This window comes from Terrapene carolina, unplaced genomic scaffold (assembly GCF_002925995.2).
Source record: "Terrapene carolina triunguis isolate 2854851 unplaced genomic scaffold, T_m_triunguis-2.0 Scaffold66, whole genome shotgun sequence".
Classification (NCBI taxonomy): domain Eukaryota; kingdom Metazoa; phylum Chordata; order Testudines; family Emydidae; genus Terrapene; species Terrapene triunguis.
In genome coordinates, this window is record NW_020664417.1 from 17,520,006 (window position 1) to 17,547,839 (window position 27,834).

Sequence of the window (27,834 nt, forward strand, 5' to 3'; positions counted from 1 at the left end):
TGGTTAGGATTTGGAAAAGTGAGTTTTAAAACAAATCACACTGTAGGGTTGCTTATTTTTCTCAACTGTTTTCCAATAGAAGTTCAGCTGCATCTGAATCACTTTTATCAATGCAAGCAAAGTCACATTGTTTAGAGTGTATTGTTGATTAAATAATTGAAGAGACAAAGCTTGGGTTTTTTCTGTAATTTCATTGTGGCATAACCCAATTTTATATTTGTAGTAGTTTTGTAGGATACAATGCATGTTACAGATTGTACAGCTGTAAAATACGATAAACATTCTTCAAACAAAAATACCCAAAGGGAAAAAAATAATAAAGAAGGATACATTTATATAAACAGTTATTCTCTCTCTCGCTCTCACCTCCCCACAGCCCCTTTCAGAGACTTAGTTTGGGAAAGCAGTTATTGAAGAAGCTCTCTTCATTAGTTGTTAGTCAGTATTCTTGTTGGCTCAGTGAGGCAGTATACAGCTTTCACTAGGGCGACAAAGACTGAAATGTTAAAAATAGAACAAGCTTTAAGAATCCTAGATATTTTCAGATAACAAAGAGTGATTTATGTGGGCTCATTTTGCACTTTCACAAAACATAGAGAAGCTTTTGTACTATGATTAGCAAGGGTTCTGATGTCAGTTCTCTTGTCTAGCTTCAGGCTTTATTCTGCTGCTAAATTGTGCTTTGTACTGTAACCCAGAGAACCTTTGTATCTGCCTTATTAATGTGTAGTTTATGGAATTGCTTTTGTTTTTGAGTTTAATCTGTGCCAGTTTCAGTGAGTGACTCATTATGTGACTGAAATAAACATTCACATATTCACTATGCAAAAATTTTTCAAAAAAAATAGTAGCAGGTGGTAGGCTAAACTCCGTGTTTTAAGTACTTAATAGTTGGTATTTTGTAGCATTAAGGCTGAAAACAAGTTCTGTTTAGATTAATTTATGAAATTGGAGTAAAAGTCATATTTCACTCTTTAATGTTGAATAGGGCCTTTATTAGTGATAATATGAACAAGTTTTACCCCTTAACACAGAACTAGACAGAAACTCCCAAGCTAGGCAAATTTCATTTGTACCAAACGATTTGTGTTGCATAAATCTTTAGGCAAGTATGTTGGGGTTTTTAGAGATTATTTCTTCAGATGAGATTTTTAAAAAGCAAAGACATAGAGGATAATTCCAGTTTCTGAAATAGTTGCAGCTTGCAGTATGTTTTTCAGAACTAATTATCAATTAATTATCAACCTTGGAGGCTTTCTGTATGGAAAATATCTAAGGCTCCTGTTACGCTAGTATCTAAGCTGTTGTTTTTCTGGCTTGATAGAGATGCAGAAAGCAGCATAAAATTTGTCATATTTTCAGAGCAGTATAGCACATTGCATATCAATTCTGGAATTTTACACATTTTAATACATAGCATCTACTTAAGGTGTTTCATTTGTTTTTTTCTGTCAGTTTTAATTCTTGTACTTTGTTGTTCTCACTACGTTAGCAAGTTAGTTATCCCGCTCACTAACTTGCTAACATAGTGAGAAAGGTGACTTGAGAACTGACTTGAATTGTATAATTCTGCATTTTAAGGCGGAATATATATGATAATGAGCACAAAAAGTATGATTATTTGTATAGAATTGCGAGTATAAAAGTCTTCTTTCAAACTCAGATGATTTTAGTACATGGTGGCTACTGAATATGCCACAAATTCCAGTTTAAATGTCTGGCATTTTCCCCCTTCCCTAATTTCTGTATTATCTTTCCATAGTAGCTTCAGCTTGATACCAAAAAAGGCATCCACGCTTGACAATGAGTTGTTTGTGAGCACCCACTGAAAAGCTGACTATGCTGGTTCTGAGCCAGAGCTATAAGATGGCAGCACAGTTTTGATTCCCAGGCCCCAGTATCTTCCCCCCCACTTAGTTTGAGGTAATAGGTTACATTTACACTTCTCAGGAACCAGCATGAGTTGTTTTCTGCTCCACAGCTGGTTCCATAAGTCCAGTCTGAGAAAGTTTTGATCCCAGAGGTTGACAGATGCATATGGATATGTAAAGGACACTACAAGTCTCAACACTTCCTTTTCACCTCTTGTTAGTGTGGTAGTCTGTCTTCCTGTCACTGTGTACTCTGTAGAAAATATGAATGGATTTTTTTATGTGATGGATTTTTATACTTGTTTAAACAACCTAAATGCAAACTTTAAAACAAATCATTTTGGCAAGGGGAAGAGAGTTTTTGGTATGGAGGAGAGTTTGCTAGAGCCATCCCATTCACTTTCTTTGAGCTCACACTTTGACTTATAAGTAGGAAAAAAAGCGGTAGAGATAAAGAGTTTATTCCTTCCATGGCTGTGGGCCTGATCCTGCAACCTTAACTCAGTGTAAAGGCAATGAGTTCTTACTCCTAAAAGAAGACCATCTGTCTAGGTTCTTATGCTATATCTGTTGCCCCGATATCTGAGCACCTTAATTAAAGCAGGACTAGATCATATTTGTGGAGGCTTCCTCTCCCTAAGATATAGTGACCCATATCCCTAGTTACAGCTAAGGAGCTGAATGGGGGTTAGGAGGAGAGTGCAAAGGTAACTTAGGCATTCTGCAGTCCTGAACCAACTGTGTGCAAAGTGTGGTTCCCCGGCATGAATTAGCATGTTCTGAGGGCTGCTCTAAATCTGTGGTTCCCAAACTTTTTACTAAGGTGACCCACCAACTGCTTTTTGTCTTTTTGGGGAGACGCCATTGCATGATGATAATTTTGTGTGTGTAAAATATAAACTACTGTTCACTATTTTTTAACTTTTTAAAAATTCAAACATGAAAGAAAAACATAAACTCCCGTGCTTTCTGCACTGCTAGCACCTCTCCTCTCCCAGCCCTGTCCCCTCTTGTAGATAGAGAGCTCTGACAGGGCTCCTGCTACACCCCTGTAATTTGAGGAGGTCACGCCTTTAAGTGAGAGTGGAAGACATGCTACAGCAAAGGAAAACACAAAACAGCCCTCCAGTGACGAGTCTCTGTCCTGGGAGAGAACTGGCCTCTCAAAAATCCTTGTGTCTGTGGAGCCTAATTGAAACAGACCCCAAACAGTACAGATCCCCCTCCCAGCAAGGGGGCCTCACAGTCCAAGTTTTCACCTGCATCAAGATGAGGAGAGCATCCCTGGCCCAGCTCCCAAGCCTGTTGCTCAGCTCCGCCTAGTCCCCTTGCTCTCACTCTCCCAGTCCTGCTCGCATCTGCAGCCCCAGCTGGCTGGAGAGACCTCAGTGGTGGGGGTGTTCAAGAGTGGGCCTGCCCCGCACTCACCCTGCTGCAGCAGCTTCTGTCCTGCAAGGATGGGCCTGGCTCCCTGCTCTGGGCATTGTGACCTGGTGGATGGGGTTGCAGCACTACTTAGGTTTGGACCAGCCTACTTCCTATCATGATGGAGGGGTAGCCAGGCAAACCTGGGCAGTGCCGTGACTTCATGTGCAAGTTGCAATGTCACTTGGTTGGTGGACCTCTCAAATGTGTGGCCTGGGGCAAACAACCCCTTTCCCCCACTTCCCCTGTGGCCCTGATAGGAGGAGTGCTTCTGGGGCTCGTGGAGAGTGACATGGGGGAGCAGTGACAATCAACCCACCTACACTCTTCCCGCAACCCACTGGTGGATCAGGACCCACCATTTGGGAAACACTGTTCTAAATTAAACTGAATGTCCGTAGCCCTAAGGCACTGATAAAGTAGTTGGGGTTGGTGTAGGAGTCAAAGAGCCTGGACTCAGCAAATATATATATTCATGAACATAATTAAATGGGTTTTTTAAGTTTAAAGGAGAAAATCCAATAACTTACAGTGCTGTAAAGTGTTGCCAGCTAATAAAGTAGCTCTCTTTCTACAAGAGTAGCTATCTTAAAATACTACCATTTGATTAACCTACTTTATTCACAAGATTCAGAGAAACGTGCATGTATGAATGAGCATTATGTGTGCTATGAAAGCAAGTAACTATTGAAGATAAAACAGCATGAAATTAAGAGGACACTCTTAAGTACCTAAAAATATAGGTTGTTTCTTTTCCTTCCTTGGGGCTGTTTAAATTTTCTTTGGAAGTTTTTTTTTTTTTTTTTTTCTTTCTTTTCCTTAATTGGATTCATCCTTTCCCATTTGGCAAATATCATCTTATTTTTGAAACTTATTCTCTTGAGCAAAGTCTTAAATATAAAAGGAAATATTTTTTTTAAAAAGGTCACTGCCACCAGTTTGCAACCTGATTCTCCTCCGTTTAGGTTTTTTGGAAACAATTTGAAATATTTATTGCATTGTATTCAACCTTTTTTTCCTTTTTTTTTTTCTTTAAAATAACATCACTCTTATATTAATGTTTCCCTTTTTCCCCTTACTTCTTAGGCATGGAAGAGGAGGTGGTTTGTGCTTCGCAGTGGCCGTCTAACAGGAGATCCGGATGTGTTGGAGTACTACAAAAATGACCATACCAAAAAACCTATTCGTATTATTGACTTAAACTTGTGTCAACAAGTGGATGCGGGATTGACATTTAACAAAAAAGAGTTCGAAAACAGTTATATTTTTGATATCAACACTATCGACAGAGTTTTCTACTTGGTGGCAGATAGCGAGGAGGAGATGAATAAGTGGGTTCGCTGTATTTGCGACATCTGTGGGTTCAACCCTACGGAAGAAGGTAAATTTAGCATTTTTTTTTCCTGAGCAACACTGTTATGTCACCTTACAAAGAAGTATTTAAAGATCAATAGCTATTTTTATAACAAAGAGAAAATGCATTATATGCAGATATATGCATCAGATATGTAGCTGTTTTACTATTTAAATGAAATAAATGGGACAATGAGATCTGTAGGGGTTGTTTATTTTTATGACTAGTGCAGTGGTCCCCAAGGGGCGTGCCCCCCTAAGGGGGCACGGAGGAGCGTTCAGGGGGGCATGCGGCGGGTCCCAGGCCAGCCCCCAGGGGAGGTAGGGAGGGAGCGCCACCCAGCCTCACACTGGTCGCAGCTCTGCTCCGCCTGCAGCCAGCTCTGCCCTCATTGCCTCTCAGCCTCTATGCTGGCTCTGCCTCTAGCCAAACTGAAAAACACTTCATTTGATTTTGAGGGTTTTTTTTCAATGGTTTTAAAAAGAACATGGAGAAAAATTCTGAAATGAAATATTGAAGTGTTTTGTTTCAGAAATGCTTAAATGAACTGATCCAACATTTCCAATTTTTTTTCTTTATACCAAGCAATTAGCCGAAATCCATCTGTATTGTTTCAGTCGAGCCAAATCAGCATTTTTCAGAAAAAAAAAAAAAAAAAAAATTTCTCCCAGCTCTGCACGTGCTAGCCTATATGGATGTATATATAGAGAGGTTTATAGGAACTATATTGAATCATTTACTCCAGACACTAATATGGAATTAGGGTAGAGCTTTTTGGTAAGAGGTTTTTTTGTGTGTGTGCATGTTGTGTTTGCTGGGGAAGGGAGAAATAGACTAGATCCTCATTTGGATTCTAAGGCTTGATAGTCCTGGATCAGTTTTCTACAAACATAATTTCTTCATACTTCAAATTTCATACATAGCTTTCCTAGTTCGGAATAAGGTACTGTTGCATGTTTTATGGATGTAACCTTGGCCTGCATTGCCTAAGTGCAAAATTTAAATAGCTTGGAAAATCAGCAACTGTTCATCCACATGCATTTTCAGGATCTGATTTTTACAAGGTACGTGTCTCTGCATCCACATATTAAAGAGTAGCTTCAAATCATATACACTAGTTACATTTTTATCCCAGCTAATGTATAGATTATTTTGGGATGTTAAATAGAGGATAAATTACATCTGTGTACTGTCAAACCTTCCTCTTCCTTCAGAAAATAAAAAGTATACCAATGTTACTACTTTCCTATAGCATGACTTATATCCTTCCCCAGATTGGCTGAAGGACTTGATACTATGTGATTCGCTCCATTACCAGCCCTTGCTAGATTAAGGGTTGAGGGAAGGCTTTGCTTTTGTCTGCTCCTCTTCAAATCAACTCCCTTGACTTGAAGGGGGGCTGGGTCAGGCCAGTAGTATGTTGTGCTGCCAATAGGCTGCCTCATCATGAGAATGTGATTTTTGTTGTTGTTGTTTTGTTTTTGTATTTTGAAGATTAATTTGGGGGTGGGGGAAATATTGTTCTGGTGGTGGGAGGGGAAGGATTATCTCAGTTGATCACTATGTTGCTCCTTCTATGCTATCTGGTAGCTTTACTGGAATATCTGTGGTGCTGGCAGGCTGTTATTTTCTTTCTTTTTTTCCCTTTGACTTGCACAGGAGTGTTTCTATGTGGTGTTCCAGCGTAGGCCTTCCAAGCAGAAATGATTTATGCACATTGTCACCATTCATTTCGGAAAATTACAATAACTTCACTTTGTTATTTGGACAATGAGCAGATTGATTCATGTTCCTGAATCATCAATGTCACAAGTTGTTGAATCTGTGCAGATTTCTGAGAGCAGAGTTAAGGAAGCAGTACAGTACAGCACAATATATTGTAGGACAAATTTCTTTTACAGGGATTTAGTTTTCAAGATAGAGTTTACATCTACTTTCAGTTATTTTGGATTCCTGGTGAGTCTGGAGTTACCAAGAAATAGATATTCAAGTTGCCTAACAACCTTAAATAATTATTCCTTGTAATTAACAGAAACAGATTGGTGGGTGTTTATTGTTACTTTCTACCCCATCTTCAGATGAAAGCAATAAAGTGCTAATTTCCAGGATTCTATAATAGGTAATATCTATCTAAAATGAAAATGGGAAGTGGTAATGCATAAGGGTTTATTTTAGTTACTTTTCTGTAAAACTTTATACTGTATCTTTCAACACACACGTGTTCAGCAGAAAAAGTACTATGTGTATTTTAACTATTTTGAAGTAAAAAATAATAAAAATGAAAATGCAGGTTACCTTTAATTTATAGGCATTAAAGTTAAACTTGTATATGAATCAGAGCTTTAGAGAAAAAGAATTGTCATACTACATACAAACAGTACGTTCATCAGCCTATTCAGCTAAATAAATGTAGCAAGAATAAAGGAAAAGAAGTGGAGGAGAAAGAAAATAGGAGAAAAAGAACAGAAAAAGGGTATAGTGTATATCCCCCCTCCCCCATAGATCTTGGTTGTTTTTTTCATAGCATTTAAATTATATTTTCCAGAAATGCTGATCATGTTTCTTCAAAGGAATCAAAGTTCTATTTCACGCACAAAGGAACTTTTTTCAAGATTCACTAAATCATTCTGTACGAAATAGCAATTTTACTTTCTTCTGTTGCCTTTCAGTTTTGTACAATTTGTTTTTGATTTAAATCTTCTGCAGGTTATAGGATTTACTTCATCATGTTAAGGTTCACAGATGCATTATGATTAGGTACTTAAGGTTGCTTGCAGCTAGGTGGGGACAATCAGTCACCAGCCTCAAGGGAATGCCCTGAAGTTCCTTCCAGTTGTATCTACTTCCACAGTGGCAGGCAGCCTCAGATGATGATGTTGTTGTTATCTATTTTTGTAGTTGGTTAATACCTAAGAGCCCCAGTCATGGATCAGAACCCCATTCTGCTAGGTGCTATACAAACAGAGCAAAACCAGTCCCTTTCTTGCAGAATTTACAATAAGACAAAAGACAACAAGGAAACAGTGAGATAGTACTAGTCAGCATGGTGGGCATGGTCTCAGCACTCCTGCAGCCTAATTGTTATCAAGATTTTTGTAGGCATCACAGCAAAGGGAGGGATTTGAAGGAGGAGAATGAGGGAGCTTTGCAGATGTTTATGGGGAGCTCCTCCCACATAAGGGGCAGCATGGGAGAAACAACAAAAATGTTTGTTTGAAAATTTAACCAGTGGACACTGGAGGCTGGCATCTTTGGCTGATTGGAGGCAGGAGTTGACATCTTAATGGCACATAAGCAATGATAGGTGGGGATAGGTCATGAAGGACCTTGAAAGTGAAGACAAGCAGCTTATGCGTGATGCCATAGAGAATGGGGGAGCCAGTGGAGGGATGTAAAGAGAGGAGTCACCGGAACAATGCTGGTGTTGTCCAGTGATAGAGAAAGGAGTAAGAGCTCTGTTTTGTCCATCTTGATTGTAAGCTGATTGCTGTATGTCCACAAGGAGTTGTTACAGAAACCAGCTGTGATTATAATTTGAACATAAGAAGACAGGTCTGTAATAAAGAGGTAGATCTGTGAGTCATCAGCATAGAGATAGCAGTAGAATTTGTGTTGGCAGGCAAGATGGACAAGCACAAGTCCATGGGTCCAGATCTAATGCATCCAAGGGTGCTGAGGGAATTGGCTGATCTGATTGCAGAGCCATTGGCCATTATCTTTGAAAATTCGTGGCGATCAGGGGAGGTCCCGGACAATTGGAAAAAGGCAAATATAGTGCCCATATTTAAAAAGGGAAGAAAGAGAACCCGGGGAACTACAGACAAGTCAGCCTCACTTCAGTCCCTGGTAAAATCATGGAGCATGTCCTCAAGGAATCCATTTTGAAGCATTGGGAGGAGAGGAAGGTGATCAGGAACAGTCAACATGGATCCACCAAGGGCAAGTCATGCCTGACCAACCTGATTGCCTTCTATGATGAGATAAGTGGCTCTGTGGATATGGAGAAAGTGGTGGATGTGATATATCTTGACTTTAGCAAAGCTTTTGATACGGAAGTATGGATTGGATGAATGGACTAGAAGGGGGACAGAAAGCTGGCTAGATTGTCGGGCTCAACGGGTAGTGATCAATGGCTTGATGTCTAGTTGGCAGCCGGTATCAAGTGGAGTGCCCCAGGGGTCGGTCCTGGGGCCGGTTTTGTTCAACATCTTTATTAATGATGGGATGAATTGCATGCTCAACAAGTTCGCAGATGACACTAAACTGGGGGGAGAGGTAGGTACGCTGGAGGGTAGGAATAGGGTCCAGAGTAACCTAGACAAATTGGAGGATTGGGCCAAAAGAAATCTGATGATGTTCAACAAGGACAAGTGCAGAGTCCTGCACTTAGGAAGGAAGAATCCCATGAACTGCTACAGGCTGAGGACCAACTGGTTAAGCAGCAGTTCTGCGGAAAAGGACCTGGGAATTACAGTGGGCAAGAAGCTGGATCTGAGTCAGCAGTGTGCCCTTGTTGCCAAGAAGGCCAACGGCATATTGGGCTGCATTAGTAGGAGCATTGTCAGCAGATCGAGGGAAGTGATTATTCCCCTCTATCTGGGACTGGTGAGGCCACACCTGGAGTATTGCGTCCAGTTTTGGTCCCCCCACTACAGAAGGGATGTGGACAAATTGGAGAGAGTCCAGCGGAGGGCAACGAAAATGATTAGGGGGCTGGGGCACATGATTTACGAGGAGAGGCTGAGGGAGCTGGGGTTATTTATTCTGCAGAAGAGAAGAGTGAGGGGGGATTTGATAGCAGCCTTCAGCTACCTGAAGTGGGGTTCCAAAGAGGATGGAGCTAGGTTGTTCTCAGTGGTGGCAGATGACAGAACAAAAAGCAATTGTCTCAAGTTGCAGTGGGAGAGGTTTAGGTTGGATATTAGGAAACACTATTTCACTAGGAGGGTGGTGAAGCACTGGAATGGGTTACCTAGGGAAGTGGTGGAATCTCCACCCTTAGAGGTTTTTTAGGCCTGGCTTGACAAAGCCCTGGCTGGGATGATTTAGTTGGGGTTGGTCCTGCTTTGAGCAGGGGATTGGACTAGATGACCTCCTGAGGTCTCTTCCAACCCTGATATTCTATTATTCTATTCTAAGATTCCCCGGGGACAATGTGTAGAGGGAGAAAAGAAAGCGACTGTGGGATGGTGTTTGGTGGACCCCCTCCCCCCCGAAAAGCTGGAGGGGGATAAGGAGGATCCTCTGACACACCGAAGGAGTAATTAGAGAGGTAGGAGGAGAACCAGGAGAGGACAGAGTCATGGAGGTCATGGGGGAGGACAAGATATCAAGAAGAACATGGTTGATGGTTATGAAGGCAACGGACAGGTCAAAGAGGATGAGGATGGTTCTGAGCTTTGGCTAGGAATAGACTGTTATAGACTTTTTGGTGAAAGCATTTCCAATGGAGTGCAAGTGGCAGAAGCCAGGTTACAGAGGATCTAGGGTAGAACTGGAGGAGAGGAACTCCAGACAGTGACTATTGGCAGTGTGTTTAATGAACTTAGAGATGAAGGGTATAGGGCGATAGGATAGTATTTAGAGAGACATGTGGGGTTTTTAAGATGAGAAACTAAAGCATGTTTGTATTGTGAAGGGAAATAACTGGAGGAGAGTGAGAGTTGAGGAGAAAGATAAGGGAGTGGGAGGGGGTTTGAGGAGGGAGTCAAAGATAGTAAAAGAACATGGCTAGGATTGCAGACATGGGATTCAATTAAAGTGGAAAAGTAAAGTTGCTTAGTTAGGTTAGAAACTTGGCAGAATTGAAGGAGGAGAGAACAAATTTGTAGTGGGGGATGTCAGCTTGGTCACAGCAGTTCTGTCAGAGATGTTCAGCAGCATAGGAGCAGGAACAGAGAAAGTAGATAGTTAGGCTGAGCCAGGACTGGCAAGGCAGACCTGGCGATAGCAGAGAGAGGGGCGAAGGAGTCCAGGATAGATGAAAGTGAAGCATGGAGACAATTACCAACCATACCATGGAAGAGAGGAGAGGGATGAGAGCAAATGAGAAGTCATTGACATTGATGGAGTGGGAATCTCAGAAAGGCTAGGTATAGGGCAAGAGGAAGAGAGCAAATGTGTGATGCTGAAAGAGACAAGGCGATGGCCAGATGGAGAGATTGGAGAGAGTAGAGTACAACATTTCTCATAGCCTAATTACAGGTATTTTGGAGGAGGCTGCAGTGGCTAAAAATAAGTCCCAGAAATACACTACTTAGAATCTAGTCTGAAAAGGTTTATCATAGAACCACAGGATTAGACGGGACCGGAAGGGTCATCTAGTCTAACTTCCTGCCAAAATGCAGGATATCTGTTGATTGGCTAACCTTTATTGCCAAATACACATCCTACTGAGCAAATATGAATCTGACATATGGAAGAATGTCTATAACTTAGCTGATTTCTTTTCCTCAGGAGAAATTATTTAAAATCTTTACTGATTGACTTCATTTTCCAATCTTATCAATTGGATTTCCTCTCATGTGCACTAAACTCACCTTAAATAAAAGGATTTTTTTAAATGGAAGAAAAGTTGATTTAGAAACTGTTGGGCATCAAGTCATGGGATCCTTTGAGACATTAGCAGCAGTAAAAGTATCTGTCTCAGACACCCGAAACATAGTTGGATCTAGATATCTGGATTCCAGTGGGAGATGCAGCAGTAGATGGCAAACCTGCCCTATGACTGAAGCAACCTGTCTTTGGAAAGGAAAGCTGAAGCCCATTTTAGTAAAGGAAAAGAAAAGTAAGCCTGCATGTCTTCCCACCCCCCCCACCCCCACATCTCCTTTGCTCAGGGAATCCCAAGAAGGATCTTCTAGTCTAGAAACTGGTCTCGGTAAAGATGTCTGCTCAATATAATGTTTAGAAAAGAAAAGTAACTATTTATGTTGGAAGGTATTAAGGAGTGCATAGAGAATAATGTAGGAAAAGGTTAATTGGCGTTATAGGAGTCTGTTGTGTCCTTATCTTACAAATTGTGTCCTGCTTTGGTTGTCTCCTCTCAGAAAAGATGTAGTAAAAACAAGCAAAATAAATAAATAAAAATCCAAATTCTCTCATCCAGCAGAAAGGAAATTTATAAGTTCATATGACATGAACTTGTGCCATACAGAGACTCTTGCATTGTATGCTTCAGTTCTCGGCATTAAAGTTACATTGCATTATTATTGTATTTTAATAATACTCAATACAGCAAAGCCAGTCATCCTCCATGTCCTGTTCTTAAGTCTTTTACACTATAACACCATTTTAAAAACAATAGCAATAAAAGTAACCAATTAAAATATTTATTTGAGATGAAGACTGATCTGTAAATCACTTTTCCTCATTCTTAATTGTGATTTTAAAACAAACAAACAGAAAACGAGGGTTGAAGGTTTTAACTGAATAACACATCAACAATTTTCAACATTTCACTCATTTTGTGACTTCCTTTAAAACAAAACACATACACACTTAGTGCCAAACCCCATTAAACTTCTCCTTAACTCCAAATGTAACCATATTTCCCCGTGCAACTTTTCAGTTGTATTGTGTTTTTAACTTAAATAAACGATATAGGGAGGAAGAAGGCTAATGGTTATACCTTATCTTGTGTTTTGTGAGAGTGCCTTCTCTGAGTTGAGAGAAAGAGGAGAAATTTTAAACTAAAATGCTTTGCTATTTTTCTTTTTTTACTTAAATGGATAGCCAAAAATGCAGCATGAAATTATTCACAGTTTGCATAATATGAACACCGAATTTGAGAAAAAGTAAACACTGAAAGTCAGAAATGTTAACTATAACACGATATAAACTTAAGGGCTGTCAGTCACAGTTATAGGTGTTTCACAGTAGACCGGACTCTCCTAAACATAAAATAGACAACTGCTAAATTCTTTTGAAAAAGAGGACTAAATGTAACTTGATGAGACTGAAAAAACAAAATAAGCTTTTGAAATGTACAGTTCTTCAAAATTAGTCATTAAAAAGTCAATAATGTAAAGATTTTGTTTTCTTTTATGATCCTACACTAGAGCTGATTGAAAGGCAGAGTTTCTACTATGTGGGAAATTGTGAAAATCTGAAAAAAGTTGTTCTGTTTCAGAACCAAGTATAAATTTAGAATTTCCCCTGGTGGGAAAAACTGGAAAAATATTTGTTTGGAAATAATCCAAATGTTTAATTTCAAATATTTCTAAACAGAATTGATCCTGGGCACCCAAGCTCTGCAACTCCCAGCTCAGCTGTGGCTCCGAAGTTTACTAGGTTGCCAGTTCCATGGCAAGGAGCCTAGAAGCCCTGACAGCTCCAGATTGAACCTGGGTTCTTCAAATTTTCAGGCTCCCAGCTCCATGGCAGGGAGCCTGGAAGTCTGGGGAAGTTCATGTGGTGAGACTTCCCTAGAGGTGTGGCCCCTGGAAGTGCAGGCTCCTTAGCAGCCTGCCAGGGGAGCTGGCAAGAAAGCAGGTAGGTTTCCAGTGGAATCCTGCTTGTATTTTGTTGGAAGTTCACTGAAATTGTCTCACTGGAAAAATCCCGGCCATCTCTGTATTACACTCTTCACAGAAGAGTATGTAAATATAGGCTGTATTTCATGGATGCTATATTTACTGTCTTGACTCATATATTGATAGTTTATGTAAGGGAGCTGAAAACCTCCAAGGGTGAGTGGGTGACTCAGTTTATATTTATACAGGTTTTTTGACTGAGACTTTTATTAAAGATGATGTCCTTGATTTGAAAACAGACCTAGAAAACTAGTGCAAGAGGAGAGGGAGAAATTGGTGTTGGGGTGAGATAGAGAAGCTAAAGCATCCTGTGTGTCAGGATGTGATTTATATTATATTAGAATAATACTGCAGAAATGATTTCCCTTATTATAAAATATTAGTTCTTTGAAAGATAAGTGATTTAGTGAAGTGTCTTAGTACTTTGAGATTATTTGACATTCATTTTTCCTTTTGCATACTGCATTCTAGGGTGCGTGGAGAGGTGTGTGTGTACACGTGCATACGCCACCACAAATTCTTGTTTTCTGTAGCAGTGTGTACTCTGTCTATGTATCAGACATGCATCTGTTGAAGTGGGCATTCACCCACGAAAGCTTATGCTCCAATACATCTGTTAGTCTTAAAGGTGCCACAGGACTCTCTGTTGCTCTGTCTATGTAGGCTCTCATATGACTCCATCTCCATAGTTTGTGTTGGAGTTGTTCAAGGTTAATAATTTGTCTTTAAATCATTTTAATTAGAATATCTACATAGTAGTAACTGGATTGAATGACTCATCTCTAAGAATTGTAGAGCCAGGCAATGGCTTATCTGTTGCTGATTCATGCTTACTATGGGAAAATCCCATTTTTACTTTCCAGTAGTTCTACCTACATCCTATGAAGAATGCTTTCTCATACTCTAAATCAGCACGATTGACATTTTATTAAATCAATATTTTTATAAAGGCTCTCATAACCTTTTATATTCTGCTCACATTATGCAAACACTTTACATAAGTATTACATATTTCAAAAAAGTGGTGGAAAGTTCTACTGTACTCATTTGCAAAGTACACTATATCAAATAATTTAGTTCATACATAAAAAAGGCATTCAAACCTTCTAAATTATTCTCGGTGTGCAGACATCAGCAACATTGTAAATAACCAAAAGGATGAGGGAAAGCCTTTCATTATTCTTGGTTGCAAAATGTCCTTTTAACCATTGTTTAATTTTCATAACTACTTTGTGTGTAACTTTGCTCTTATACCCAGCTTTATATTGACCAGACTGACACTCAACTGGGTGACACATCTGTCCACTGTTACCAACCAGCGAAAAAATAAAAATAACCCCCCCCCCAACTTGTCCAGTTTAAAAAGCTGCTTGTTCTAGCTGTACTGAATACAGGAATTCTAAGTGAAATGGGATACTTGTTGTGCTCATGTGTATGATAACTACACTGAATGCTTTTCCAATTCACAGTTATTTCAGAGCAGCTCTGGTGTCTGAGCTCTGGGAACAAACCAAAAGATTTTGAATGGTTTTTTTTATTAGCGTGCAGATGGACTAATCTGTTCATTCAAAATGAACCAAGATCATTATTAAAGCTCATTAAAATCATAGTAAGCTGCTAGGCTAAACCTTGAACATCAGGTTCCAAAGTATATTAAATGGCTAAAGAGATTTTTTGAGTGTTTAAAAATACGAAATTAAAACATTGTTTACTTTATCAGTACTGAAAACAATTATTAACAATACTAAACTCATACAAGGCAAATTAGAAGTACCCTTAAGATGAAGAAAAACTAATTTTCAGCCGAACTAAAACTTTTGTTTCAGAGTAACTCAATCACTGTTTAAATCATACATTGGTTTAAAATAACGATTGGGGATGCACTAGAGCATGCCACGCATCCACATCAGGATAGATTTCACAGCAGAGGTTCATAAGTTGAAGATATTAATGGTTTAGCACTCCACCCACCCCAAATACCAAGCATATATTTGAGTCCAGTGTGGTGTTAAATGGCCAAATAAACATTTATGGTTGGCCCCTTTCATTCTAATCTCAAGGATTCAGCCCATTTCTGAATTCTCTTGCCATTCCCCTGCAAGGGGGAATGAGAGTACATGTGAAAGGTCCCTCAGTTCACAAAGATTTAAAGACTCCTCTTCTTCCTCCAGTTAAATAGTGTCCACCAGTCATCTCCCAGACTTCTTACTCGTGTTTTCTTCTTGGAGCTGGTCACTTGGAACCTATTACCTGCACTAGCACTGAGAGTAGCTTGGCTGCACCCACACACACGCTGCTGGTATCTGCCTTCTGTCAACCTGCTAGGTTCTGCTGATCGCACATCTGTCTCTGTGTCTACTAGACATGTCCGTCTTCCCTGTAAAGTTCAGGGACATCATACTGGATTTTCTTGTGTGTGATTACTGCACTACCTGTGTACAAAAAGATCCTAGCTCATGTCTATGAGGGTTTTATATACAGCAAGGGTAAAAAGGGGGGCCACAGAGTCCATCGCCTCTCTTCTCAGCCACCATCCCACAAGCCTGGCTACTGAAGGAGCAACCTCTCCTCCTTCTCCTCTGCACAAACATGTTGTCTGTGTGCATTCTGAGCTGTCATGAAGGAAGGAGAAGGGAAGGCTCTGGAGCAGCTGAGCCTGCACCTTATGTTCCCCTCAATCCTCCTCTTGTCAGGACCCCAGAGATTGTCTAGACCCTGCCGGTCCACTCCAACATGTCTTGGGAATGAAGAGAATTTTGCAGTTGTCATTTTAATACAAACATCAGGGAATTAAGATGTTCATTGCATTGTGAAATGTGGAAAACTAAAATCTGTTCATATAAAGTCTTTGCAGTTTCTAAACAGGAAATGATCATGTCATATTCCCTTTTTTTAAAATTCCTTAGAAGTTGAACCTTATTCAGAATTATCATTGAACACATCATCATCATTTTGGGAACATCCCTTTATTAAGCTGCTTAGTTTTGTGGGTTAGCCTTGTAGGTCGCTGCAAGGTTAATGGATCGGTTGCATTGTAGGGTAGTGAATTAATTAGAACAATGCTAATAGTCAGATACTGTTGGCAAGATGTGCAAATTGCACTTGCAGAGTCTTGTCGTTTAACAATACATAAATTAAGGATGGTTCAATAATTTAAGGAAATGAAGCAGTTTAATTTAAAAACAGAATAAAAGGGTTAAAGGTTTATTGCTATCTGATGCTGCTAGCAGTTTTAGACTACCAGACAAAATGGTGTGTGTGTGTGTGTTTCTGGAGAAACCAAAGAATTAAATTTGGCAAGAAAAGACTATTCACAAATGGAAGGGGGAAAAGAATTATAAAGCGGAGAGATGGGACAACAAAAGACCCACCTGGATCTAACGTTGCAGCACAATAATAAGAGGTGTAGCAGGTCAGGATTGGATAGCAATAGAAAGTCTTCTTTTAGAATCTAGCACATCTCACAGAATCTTGTAGGCAACAGTTGAATGTTCCATAGGAGCAAAGCCTTTTTGTTTGTTTTGTTCATTTTTTCCTGCTTCTTTTCAGTTTTGCCTAGTTTTCTAGTATCAAATACCAAAGTGACTGGGATCAAGGAAAAATACATTGAACACAGTATAAAATGCGGAATCATGCAGCCATAACAGAATTTTAACCTGTGAGCGCTTGATTGTTGTTTTAAAACAACAGATTTGTCTGCTTAATTGTTGCATGGTACCAGTCAGCATCTTTGTTTTGCTTGTGACCAGAAAAGTGGGTGAAAAATCATGTTACAAGACAAAACCTCTAGTTTCGAAGGGACAGTCAGGCGAATGATGACATCTGGAAAAAACTGAAGAATAACAGGGTCCCAAGGCATTTTTGAATGGCCTAGAATGAAGGAGATCCTCTTCCACGCATAAGATTTGTACATCAAATCAGACAAAATTATCTTCCATATACAGTTTTGTTTAGAAATATTTTTCGAATATCCTACAGACCTGTTTTTGAGTCAGAAATTATTGTGATGCTGAAATTGGCTTAAATCTGCACACTGTCATGTTAAAATTAATGTTGTTTACCTTCTGATGACATCATAAAGTTTAAAGAGCACAATAAACTATGAAAAGAGCGATTAACATCTATGTGCTTTTATGTCATAGATGCTGTGAAGCCACTTGGCAGTTCTTTACCAGCATCTGCTGAATTACCATTAGCAGTCAACACTTCACCACCATCTGTACAAGCAGAATCATCCCTACCTCCTCCATATCAACTAATTAACATCCCACCTCTGGAGTCCTCATCTAGCCAAGAAGATCCTCAGGATTACCTATTGCTAATAAATTGTCAAAGCAAGAAGCCTGAACCTACGAGGTAAATAGGTGTTTTCATTTTTTTGCAGTAGTCGTTTCATTTGTATAGACCAAAGATGGTTATTCCTGCAGAGCATTTCGGTATATTACATAATTGTTTTTTGTTGAAGTCATTCAGCAGTCAAATGCACCAGTCTTGATTCTTTACCCCAGGGGTTCTCAAACTGGGGATCGGGACCCCTCGGGGTCGCGAGGTCATTACAAGGGGGGTCGTGAGCTGTCAACCTCCACCCCAAACCCTGCTTGCCTCCAGCATTTATAATGGTGTTAAATATATAAAAAAGTGTGTTTAATGTATTTTGGGGGGGGGGGTCGCACTTAGGCTTGCGATGTGAAAGGGGTTGCCAGTAAAAAAGTTTGAGGCCACTGCTTTACCCTATCACTTCTGCTCTTCTCCCTATGTTTTGTGCTTGAATTTCTTGTTTTAATAATATGAAATGGTAGCATCAGAGCCAGCGTCTTTGTTTCGTTGTTTGTTTGTTTGTTTGTTTTTCTAAATTATTTAAAATATTTGCTGATAAAATCTACCAGACTAATAGTCCCGGAGACCAAATATTTCTGTATATCTTGGGAATTAGGTGCAACTTGGATAGCAAAGATGGATCCTTCTTCTCACCACTCTCCATTGTGTCTCAAGCCAGCTCTAGGATGGAGAGGTGGCCTTTTTAGTACCTTGTACTTCTACCATGACTACTATCAAGGAAGCCAAATTACTAACAGTTATAGTGGTGGCTCGGTGATAGGGATAAAAATCAACTCGGACCTGTACTGAGATCACCAACTCATTTAACACAGGCTATCAAGCAGCCCTCAGATGATAAGTTTTTGGATATTACTGACCTGGATCAAATTCAAACAAGAGATCTTGTGATGAGAGACAATTTATCTTGAACCATCCAGTCTCTGCATCCTGAGTTTTGTGAACTGTTAGTGTGTTTTGAATAATATAGAAAAATTAGTATGATCTAATTATGTCCAATTTAATATTAAATAGATTTACCCACCCTGTTCTCTCTCCTAAAGAGTAGGAAAACTGGCAAGTATTTTAGAATATATAAAAAAACCTGAGCAGCTCTGGTAACTGATGTACCCAAGTAACCGCTGCTTCTCATTTTAAATGGAAATGTAATGCTGCCTGTATAGGAGGATGTAATATGTAGTGGTAAATATCCAGGAATTATTGCTTTGTTTCTCAGAATGGTCCTTGGAAAACATTAGAAACCTCTCAAGCAGAGATGCTTTGCTGTAACAATTTAAAATAATGGTCCCTTGTGTATTTCTAGAGAAGCTTGCTCATTATTCTCTTGATTGCAAAGGGGCATATTTAAAGGCTAAGCAGAGGTCTATGAAAGTGTTTTTGCTGAGTCTTCCACACATTCACTTAGAGCAATACCTTGTCAATGATGTGACTGTCTGCCAGGTTTCCGTGTTGCTGTGCCATGCATTCTGGAGCACCGCAGAGTAAGGTAAAATGGTCCTGGGACCAGAGGAGTATTTCTTAGTCTTCTTGTTGCTGATTGCAGCCAACTCCCAAAATACCTTATTTAGGGCAGGCAAATAAGCCTGCTCTCCTCCAGTCCATGGAAGATGAAGGTGGTGGGCAGCCCTCCCACATCCAAAACAATGCTTGGAGTGGAGGGTGCCCTCTGGCTAACTCCTAAAATATTAAAGGGCAGAATGTCCACAGTGTCTTGCAACCAGAGGGGAAGGAATCTGTGTAATATGGAGCAGTAGTAGTCGCTCTGTATTGAGTGTTCAAGCTAGTTCTGTATTATAAGCGTTAGACATTCCACTACTAACTTCCTCATTCCCCCCCCAAAACCCCAATCTTTCTGAAATACGTCACATCTCTTCCGAGGGTAAAGATTTTCTGAACAGTTTGATTTTAAAAAATAGTTTTAAAGGTAGCGTTTTGAATATTTAGCTGTAGTTTACTTTCTAAATATGATTCGAATCCCTTTTTGGCTCATTGTCTCACCAGAACGGCTTGACCTAGAAACTCCAGATTGGTTTCTTTAATTGGCCATGGTGACAAGATGTCTTCCTCAGCATTTCAAGGGGTCTAGTTGTGGTAGGGGCAGGTAAAGAGTTGTGTAAGTGCTATGAAGAGCACTTTTTAGAAACATAAATTGAGCATCTTCTGACTCCAGTTGCTGAATGGAGCCAGAATTGAGAGCATGGGTTGAGGTGGGAGACTGGGAACAAATGTGGAGGAATAGGAGCCTGGGAGGGACCGTGGAGAATGGTAGGGGATTGAAGGATGTAGCCAATGAATTTCATTTATTATTCGTTTATTGTGTGATGTTATGTCATATAACATCACACACACACACACACACACACACACACACACACACACACACACACATATATATATATAATCATAATCACTGTATGCTAAATAGAGTTAAGTGGTAGGATTATAGAAGTATAAGATTGACCAGTAGTTAGAAGGGATAATTTTGTTGGAATGTGAGGGTGGAGAGCGTATGAATGAACTGCATGTCACCGTGATTCCCTGACGGGGAAGGTCTGGATGAGACAGGAGGGGAGAGATATAGATAGGGGGCAGGATGCAAGTTGGACATGGAGAGGAGAAGATGAAAGAAAAAGGTGCTCAGGGAGCTGTGGTTCATTATTTTGCGGGATATGGAATGTGTTGAATATATGGTGTTTTAAGTTAAGTATTTGAAGACCTTGTTTGGTACGTTATAGTGCGGCAGTAGCACCACTAATAGTTCAGGTTGAGGTGAGCTTGCTGTTTAACATTTAGCTGTTTGTCCTTATTTTATAAAATATGTAATAGTGTTACTGCAAAATAATGATATATTGGAGTTTTAGCCCCAACTCAGCAAGTTAGTGAAGCAATTGCCTAACATTAGGCATATATCTTTTGCTGAAATGGGGCCATAGCAAATTGGAAATAGACCCCCTTGATAAGGAACTAGAACAGCCACAGGTTGCCCACCACTGACTAGAATTTCACAATATCTTTGCAGTACGTTATGCAGTATTTATGCAGATTATAAGGGGTCATATTTACGATGGGGGGGAGGGGAAACTTGTATGAGCACACAGGAACAATGGTGAGCGAAGAAGGAATATATGGCATGACTGAAGTGGCTACTTTCTTTTACCGTTAGTTTCTAGACTTTCATACTTTTTGAGGGTTTTTTTTTAAAAGTAGAATAATTAATCTTTGGATTTTTATAATACAGGTTCTAGGTGTTAGTAGACTCAATTGATGCACCCTTTTGGCCTTCGGTATTTCTTAGCAAAGTTTTTTTTAACCATATTTTAAAAAAATAAAACATAGTAGTAGTTATAATTACGTAGGCAGATGTTATAACATTAGAAAAAAGTTACAAATTAAAGGAATTTTCATAAATTCTTAGTTTGGGCGTGTGTTTACCTTTTAGTTCATCCTTCAACAGTGACCAGTGTTCATCAAAAAATGAGGAGAAAATATCTTTCTTTAACATGTTCCTTTTTTAGAACATCTAGGAATCAGTGCATTCCTGTACATTTAGGGGAGGGGGACTAAGGGCAAATAGAGAATATTTCTAGGTTATTTCTTTTTTGGAATTTTCAAGGTTCTTGGTATTTGCATCTTCAGTGCCAACATACATCTATTTTATTTATAGATACTTTAAAAATGTTGTACAATTACTGGAATTGGGGGCATGTTAGAAATAATAGTAGTTGTATTAATAATCATAATATTTATTCTATAGTACAGTTTTATGCCCTGATCACTTTGGACCATCCTTAAAGTTCTAATAGGTAATTAGTAAAAAATATCATTACAGTTGACTGCAGTGTTAAATAAGATTGAGAGTTCATCTTTGATCTTACAAGAAAAATTTCATCCATAGAGTCTGTTTGAAATCTTTACATTTCTGGCTGGTTGGCAGAGATACATACAAAAATAACAGCTGTTATCTTGCTGATCTTACTCCATTTTTTCCTGTTTATAAACCAGCCCAGGGTCATCCTTTATCTCTGAAGAAGGAAAAGAATACCTACTACTGGAGGATTTTGAAAGTAAAAAGATTCCACTGCAGTGAGTGTATAATTGTTGTTTTTTAGTCTGTGTGAGAAATGAAGCACAGAGCCATAACCTGCTTGAAAATTTCATATTTGAAACATGTCCTGCATGGTCTGCTGTGAGTTTTAATAAAAGAAACAATATAACCCAACTTCAGTTAATCAAGATAGGGCTATGACAGCACCTATCAAGGCTGAACTCACATTTCTACCATGCATGCTTCTCACACTGCTCTTTTACCATTCCTGAGTGCTGATACACAATAGCTGCTTTGCTCCTATACCTTCTCTGGAGTAGTCTCTCTGCCCTGTTGTATTGATTCTCACAGAAGGAAAGCTATTGGTAGAGGATAAGTGACCAAACTACTTACAGTGTATTAGAAGATGAGGAGTTCAATCCTCAGTCTGCTTCAAAAGTGAATATTTTTGTAAAATTATTTATGTTCCTAATCTTCTGTCAGCAGCTAGTTTTGGGAAGAGGAACCAAGAGCCACTTAAAGGGACAAAAATGTGCCTCTACTTAGTTAAAAGCCTTGTCAGGGACATGCATACTCCCCCAACTCCCAACTGCACAGCTATATGGAGAGTGGGAGCCAGTTTGAGTATGGTCCTATGTCCTGTCACCACCTCTGTGGAGCCAGGTCAGGACTTGAAGGATGTGCAGGACTCTTTTCATGGTACCATGGAAAGAGAGGCTGTCTTACTGTGGGAAAAGGAATGGGGGTAGATACTATGTTGCCAGTGCTTGGGCCTGGTAATGCAGCGGTGTAAGGAGAATGTGTAGTACAGGCCTGCACAACTCGTAAAGCGGCGAGGGCCATATTACTCCAAAGAAAACAGCTGAGGGCCGAAACCCCCTGGCCCCACTGAACCACACCCCCCCCGCACCCCCCCCCCCCAGTCCCCCCCACCCCCCCCCCCAAACCCTCCCCCCCAACAACCCCTCACCCCAGCGCCACCTGCCCCGTGGAAACAAACCCTCCTTCCCCATGGCTGCCCCACCGAAACAGCGGTATTGAACCTTGGTAATATGTTATAGCAGGCCTCTAAGGTAGTATAATTAAGGTAAAAGAAAAATGTCTTTTTGCTAGAAGTAGATCTTCCCCTCACTTTGTAATCAGTTGCCCTGTTGAATGAATGAGGTGTGAATGAGGAAGGCATGGAAGGCAGGCACCTTCAGACAGCTGCAACCTTTGGAGAGGGGATGGGAGCCAGACCAGATCAGTAGAACAGGTCAGCCACTGACTCGCCGCTCACCTCCTCAGCCCCCCTCCCACGGCTCGCCTACTCACCCCTCACCACTGCCCGCCTGCTTGCCTTCTCAGTCCTCCACCCCCCTGGCTCGCCTACTCAGCCCCCATCTCTTGCCGCTGGCTCACCTGCCTGCCCGCCCGCCTCCTCAGACCGCCGACTCGCCTCCTCAGCCGCCCTCCCTCACCTGTCACTTGCCTACTCACCCCCCGCGGGCTGCACAGTGAGCCCACGGGGGCCACATGCGGCCCCCGGGCCGCATGTTGTGCAGGCCTGGTGTAGTAGAACCATGATGCTAGGAGTTGGTGTGTCAGTCCTACTCTGGTAACAGATGTGGCTAATTTTTTTCCTCTTGCTACACTAAGTCCGTCTTTATTTTAAACAAATAGGAGTGCAGTGATGCTCTATGTTAATCAGTATTATATGCTGATGCACTATCAGAGCCGGAAAAGTTATTCATGACCTGCTATGGAAGTGTATGGAAAAGTTATACTAAATTATAAAATGTAGCTGTTCTGCTTGAATGAAAGAAATGCACCCTTCACTAAACATCCTGCCTCTAGGGTCAGTCTGGAAAAATAATAGCGTTAATTCTCTTCTCAGGCTCTGCTCACAACCCGGGCTTTCCCAGTCTGAGATGCCATTCACAGTACATTATGAAAATCTGCCCAATTATACCAATTCTTCCATGCCTGTTTTGATCAGCAGTGAAAGTTGTTACTGACATTTTAATGATCATTTATGCTTCAGAGATTGTCACACTAAGATGAAAAGGGGCAATTTACTCCTCTCTTGGCACTGTTGTTTCAGCCTGTCTTCAAACTCAGACACACACAGATCAGTTTTGCCAGTTCACATTTTGAAGGGTATATTCACATCCATGAGGACTAGAGACTCAGTTTTAAAAGAACAGTTTTTGAAAATGCTTAGATTCTAAAGCACAAGATGCAGCCAGTAGGGAAAAGGGAAAGATGGCTATGCTGCCTCAAGTAGTCCAAATGTGATCCCTCTCCTGTTTCCTTCTGTTCAGTTTTCATGAATGCTCATGGACAAGAAACAGTAAGGAAAAGCATTGTTACTATTAGAAGTAATTAAAGTTTAATATGGTAGCACTAGTAGGTAGCATGAACTGTACTCTACCAGAGTGGCATTCATGCACTGTTATTGGACTACTAATTTCACTGGTCTACAATTTTTGAGAAGTCATCTGCTTCAGAGATAAAATGTGCTATTTATTATGTATTTTGATGTGCTGAATTCAAATATGACAATTAAAACAACTGATTGGCTACTGTTTCTAAGATATTTAAGTTTTTACATTTTATGTCTATGTATGTTGTGTAGATAGTAGAGTTTGAATCATAAATTGTAAACCTAGGTCTTTTCATGTGTTTATGGTTGCTTTACATGATAATATTTCACCTGTCCTGTTTATGTAACACTTTAAAAATCAGCAAAAGGGTTATATAAATAAAATTTATTATGAAACAAAAGGCAAAAAACTATTCTGTACATAGTTTAGTCCTATTCAGTGTCTACTCGGCGCTTCTTGGCTTGTCTCTTGTATTCATTAAATGGAGCATCTCTTGTCACTGTCCAGCAATAGTCTGCAAGCATTGATGGGCTCCATTTGCCCTGATAGCGTTTCTCCATTGTTGCAATGTCCTGGTGAAATCGCTCGCCGTGCTCGTCGCTCACTGCTCCGCAGTTCGGTGGATAAAAATCTAGATGAGAGTGCAAAAAATGTATCTTTAGTGACATGTTGCAACCAAGGCTTTTGTATGCCTTGAGGAGGTTTTCCACCAACAACCTGTAGTTGTCTGCCTTGCTGTTTCCGAGAAAATTTATTGCCACTAACTGGAAGGCTTTCCATGCCGTCTTTTCCTTGCCACACAGTGCATGGTCAAATGCATCATCTCGAAGAAGTTCACGAATCTGAGGACCAACAAAGACACCTTCCTTTATCTTAGCTTCACTTAACCTTGGAAATTTTCCACGGAGGTACTTGAAAGCTGCTTGTGTTTTGTCAATGGCCTTGACAAAGTTCTTCATCAGACCCAGCTTGATGTGTAAGGGTGGTAACAAAATCTTCCTTGATTCAACAAGTGGTGGATGCTGAACACTTTTCCTCCCAGGCTCCAATGACTGTCGGAGTGGCCAATCTTTCTTGATGTAGTGGGAATCTCTTGCACGACTATCCCATTTGCAGAGAAAACAGCAGTACTTTGTGTATCCAGTCTGCAGACCAAGCAAGAGAGCAACAACCTTCAAATCGCCACAAAGCTGCCACTGATGTTGGTCATAGTTTATGCACCTCAAAAGTTGTTTCATGTTGTCATAGGTTTCCTTCATATGGACTGCATGACCAACTGGAATTGATGGCAAAACATTGCCATTATGCAGTAAAACAGCTTTAAGACTCGTCTTCGATGAATCAATGAACAGTCTCCACTCATCTGGATCATGAACGATGTTGAGGGCTGCCATCACACCATTGATGTTGTTGCAGGCTACAAGATCATCTTCCATGAAGAAGAATGGGACAAGATCCTTTTGACGGTCACGGAACATGGAAACCCTAACATCACCTGCCAGGAGATTCCACTGCTGTAGTCTGGAGCCCAACAGCTCTGCCTTACTCTTGGGTAGTTCCAAATCCCTGACAAGGTCATTCAGTTCACCTTGTGTTATGAGGTGTGGTTCAGAGGAGGAGGATGGGAGAAAATGTGGGTCCTGTGACATTGATGGTTCAGGACCAGAAGTTTCATCCTCTTCCTCTTCCTCGTCTGACTCAAGTGAGAATGATTCTGGTGCATCAGGAACCGGCAGTCCTTCTCCGTGGGGTACTGGGTGTATAACTGATGGAATGTTTGGATAATGCACAGTCCACTTTTTCTTCTTTGACACACCTTTCCCAACTGGAGGCACCACGCAGAAGTAACAATTGCTGGTATGATCTGTTGGCTCTCTCCAAATCATTGGCACTGCAAAAGGCATAGATTTCCTTTTCCTGTTCAACCACTGGCGAAGATTTGTTGCACAAGTGTTGCAGCATATGTGTGGGGCCCACCTCTTGTCCTGATCTCCAATTTTGCAGCCAAAATAAAGGTGATAGGCTTTCTTAACCATAGTGGTTATACTGCGCTTTTGTGATGCAAAAGTCACTTCACCACAAACATAGCAGAAGTTATCTGCACTGTTCACTCAAGTACGAGGCATCTCTGCTCACTTTGGCTAAACAGAAATGTGTCCCTTTGCAAAATCAAACACTGACAAATAAGAGAGCACGACACTGTATGATTTCTAGAGCTGATATAGGGCAATTTGTTCAGCAGAGTGATGTAAGCTTCGTTATGATTGCATCATCCATGACTTCTAGGAATAACATGATGCAATTCATATCATGTATGACGCAATACCAGCTTCAGATTGCATCATTCATTGTTTTGCCTAAAAAGCAAACCCAGTCATAGATTTATTCGTAGATCCAGTCAAAGATGTATTTTAGTCATTTCTGGTTTAAATTGAGATCCCTTCCCTTTATAACTCACTTATCCTCCTCCATTCCCAAGTCAAGGGTCATATATACTGACCCAATAGCATATCTTGAAAACTAGAGCCAATCAACAATTTGAAGCATCATTTTCGTTCTCAGTGACCCAGAATTAGTAAAGTTTGACTACATTTATTTCAGAAGCATTTTGGCTGTAGAGCAATGATGGTTTTAGCTGACTGTTTCCTGCATGTTGTGCATTTATAGAATTAAATAAAATGCAGCACAGCCTCATTAGGAGGTCTCTCAAAGGCCCGTGTAAAAGGCTCCTTAGCGCTCAGAATTGGTAAGTAAGATTTTAAAGATATTTGTAATACTTTTTGTGTTCAATATTTTAAAGCCCACTTGGGTTTGTGAGCATAGGTAAATAGAGAATATGTAATGGACAACAATGATTGTAATAACTGCATAATCCACGAATGGAAGAGTGAAAATAAAGTGTGCTGTATTGCTTGCCAAATGAATTTCTATTCTATTGTCATATCATGCTATGCTGTGTTTCTTGCCTTAATTTGTATTTTATTTTTATAACTTTTAATTAGTTGAAGTTTTTGAAGGTGTGTGTGCGCGCGCACTGAGACTAATCATCTTTGATACTATAGTTTGACTACTGTTTCTACAGGATAGAAAAATATGACTTTGAGACCTTTTGTTTGTCACTGGTATGGTATATAAAATTGTCATCTTTATTCAGTCAAAACTCGCATTGCTTTTGCTGGGAGGTTCTGTTTGAATAAGCACTACAGAACCAGGTTGCATATTTGTAAGTGTGTAACTTTTCTTTTTATAGCTCCTAGTATCCAAGACGTTACATGTTGTTGTTTTATCTTCAGTCAAATATTTACTCCAATAATTTTATAAACTGCCCTGTAATCGGTTACATGACTGGAGTAATAGGGGTAATAGCTGTACTTATTACAGTGACATACTCAGATTGTGCCACACAGGCAACAATAGATTCCAGTGGTACTTAAATTAGAAAATAGTGTGGTGTATTCGATACCAATATGTGGGCATTGTGGGTAAATGCTAAGTTTAAGGGTAACTACTCTACTTACCTATTAGTGTTTTCGTTCATTTTGACTTTTGTGTTAAACTAACTGTCAGGCTTATCAACTGAATTTTTGTGCCACAATGTGATGATGGAATTCTACACAAGAGGGGAGAGAGCGAGCGAGTGCAGCCACTGCTTTTTTTGGTATTGTAGGTAACAGGTCATTGTTAGGTGTTTTCTTCGTAAGAGACATAATTTCCAAAGAAGCCATATAAAACCCACTGTTGGATTTAAAAAAAAAATATATCAAACAATGCTGCCTTGTCCCTGGTCAAGACCAGAATACAGGTTTGTTCCCCATGTCCTGTAATTTTTTTCTTCAGACTAACTGCTTCAGCTTTTCTGCCTCCATTTTCTGATTTACTCTAAACATTGTCTTCTGTATGCTTA

General features: G+C 40.1%; 1 protein-coding gene across 5 annotated transcripts in view; it reads left to right on the plus strand.

Annotated features, from left to right (window-relative positions):
- The window catches only part of GAB1 (GRB2 associated binding protein 1), a 136,609-nt gene that overhangs the window by 76,666 nt on the left and 32,109 nt on the right, over positions 1–27,834 (plus strand). For 3 of the 5 annotated variants that reach the window (XM_024208541.3, XM_024208543.3, XM_024208544.3), the window contains exons 2-4: positions 4,383–4,677; positions 17,327–17,540; positions 21,522–21,602. In XM_024208541.3, coding sequence (XP_024064309.1) covers positions 4,383–4,677; positions 17,327–17,540; positions 21,522–21,602 — 590 coding nt within the window. The remainder of the gene's footprint in view (positions 1–4,382; positions 4,678–17,326; positions 17,541–21,521; positions 21,603–27,834) is intronic. The other 2 variants (XM_024208546.3, XM_024208542.3) reach the window with 1 other exon arrangement.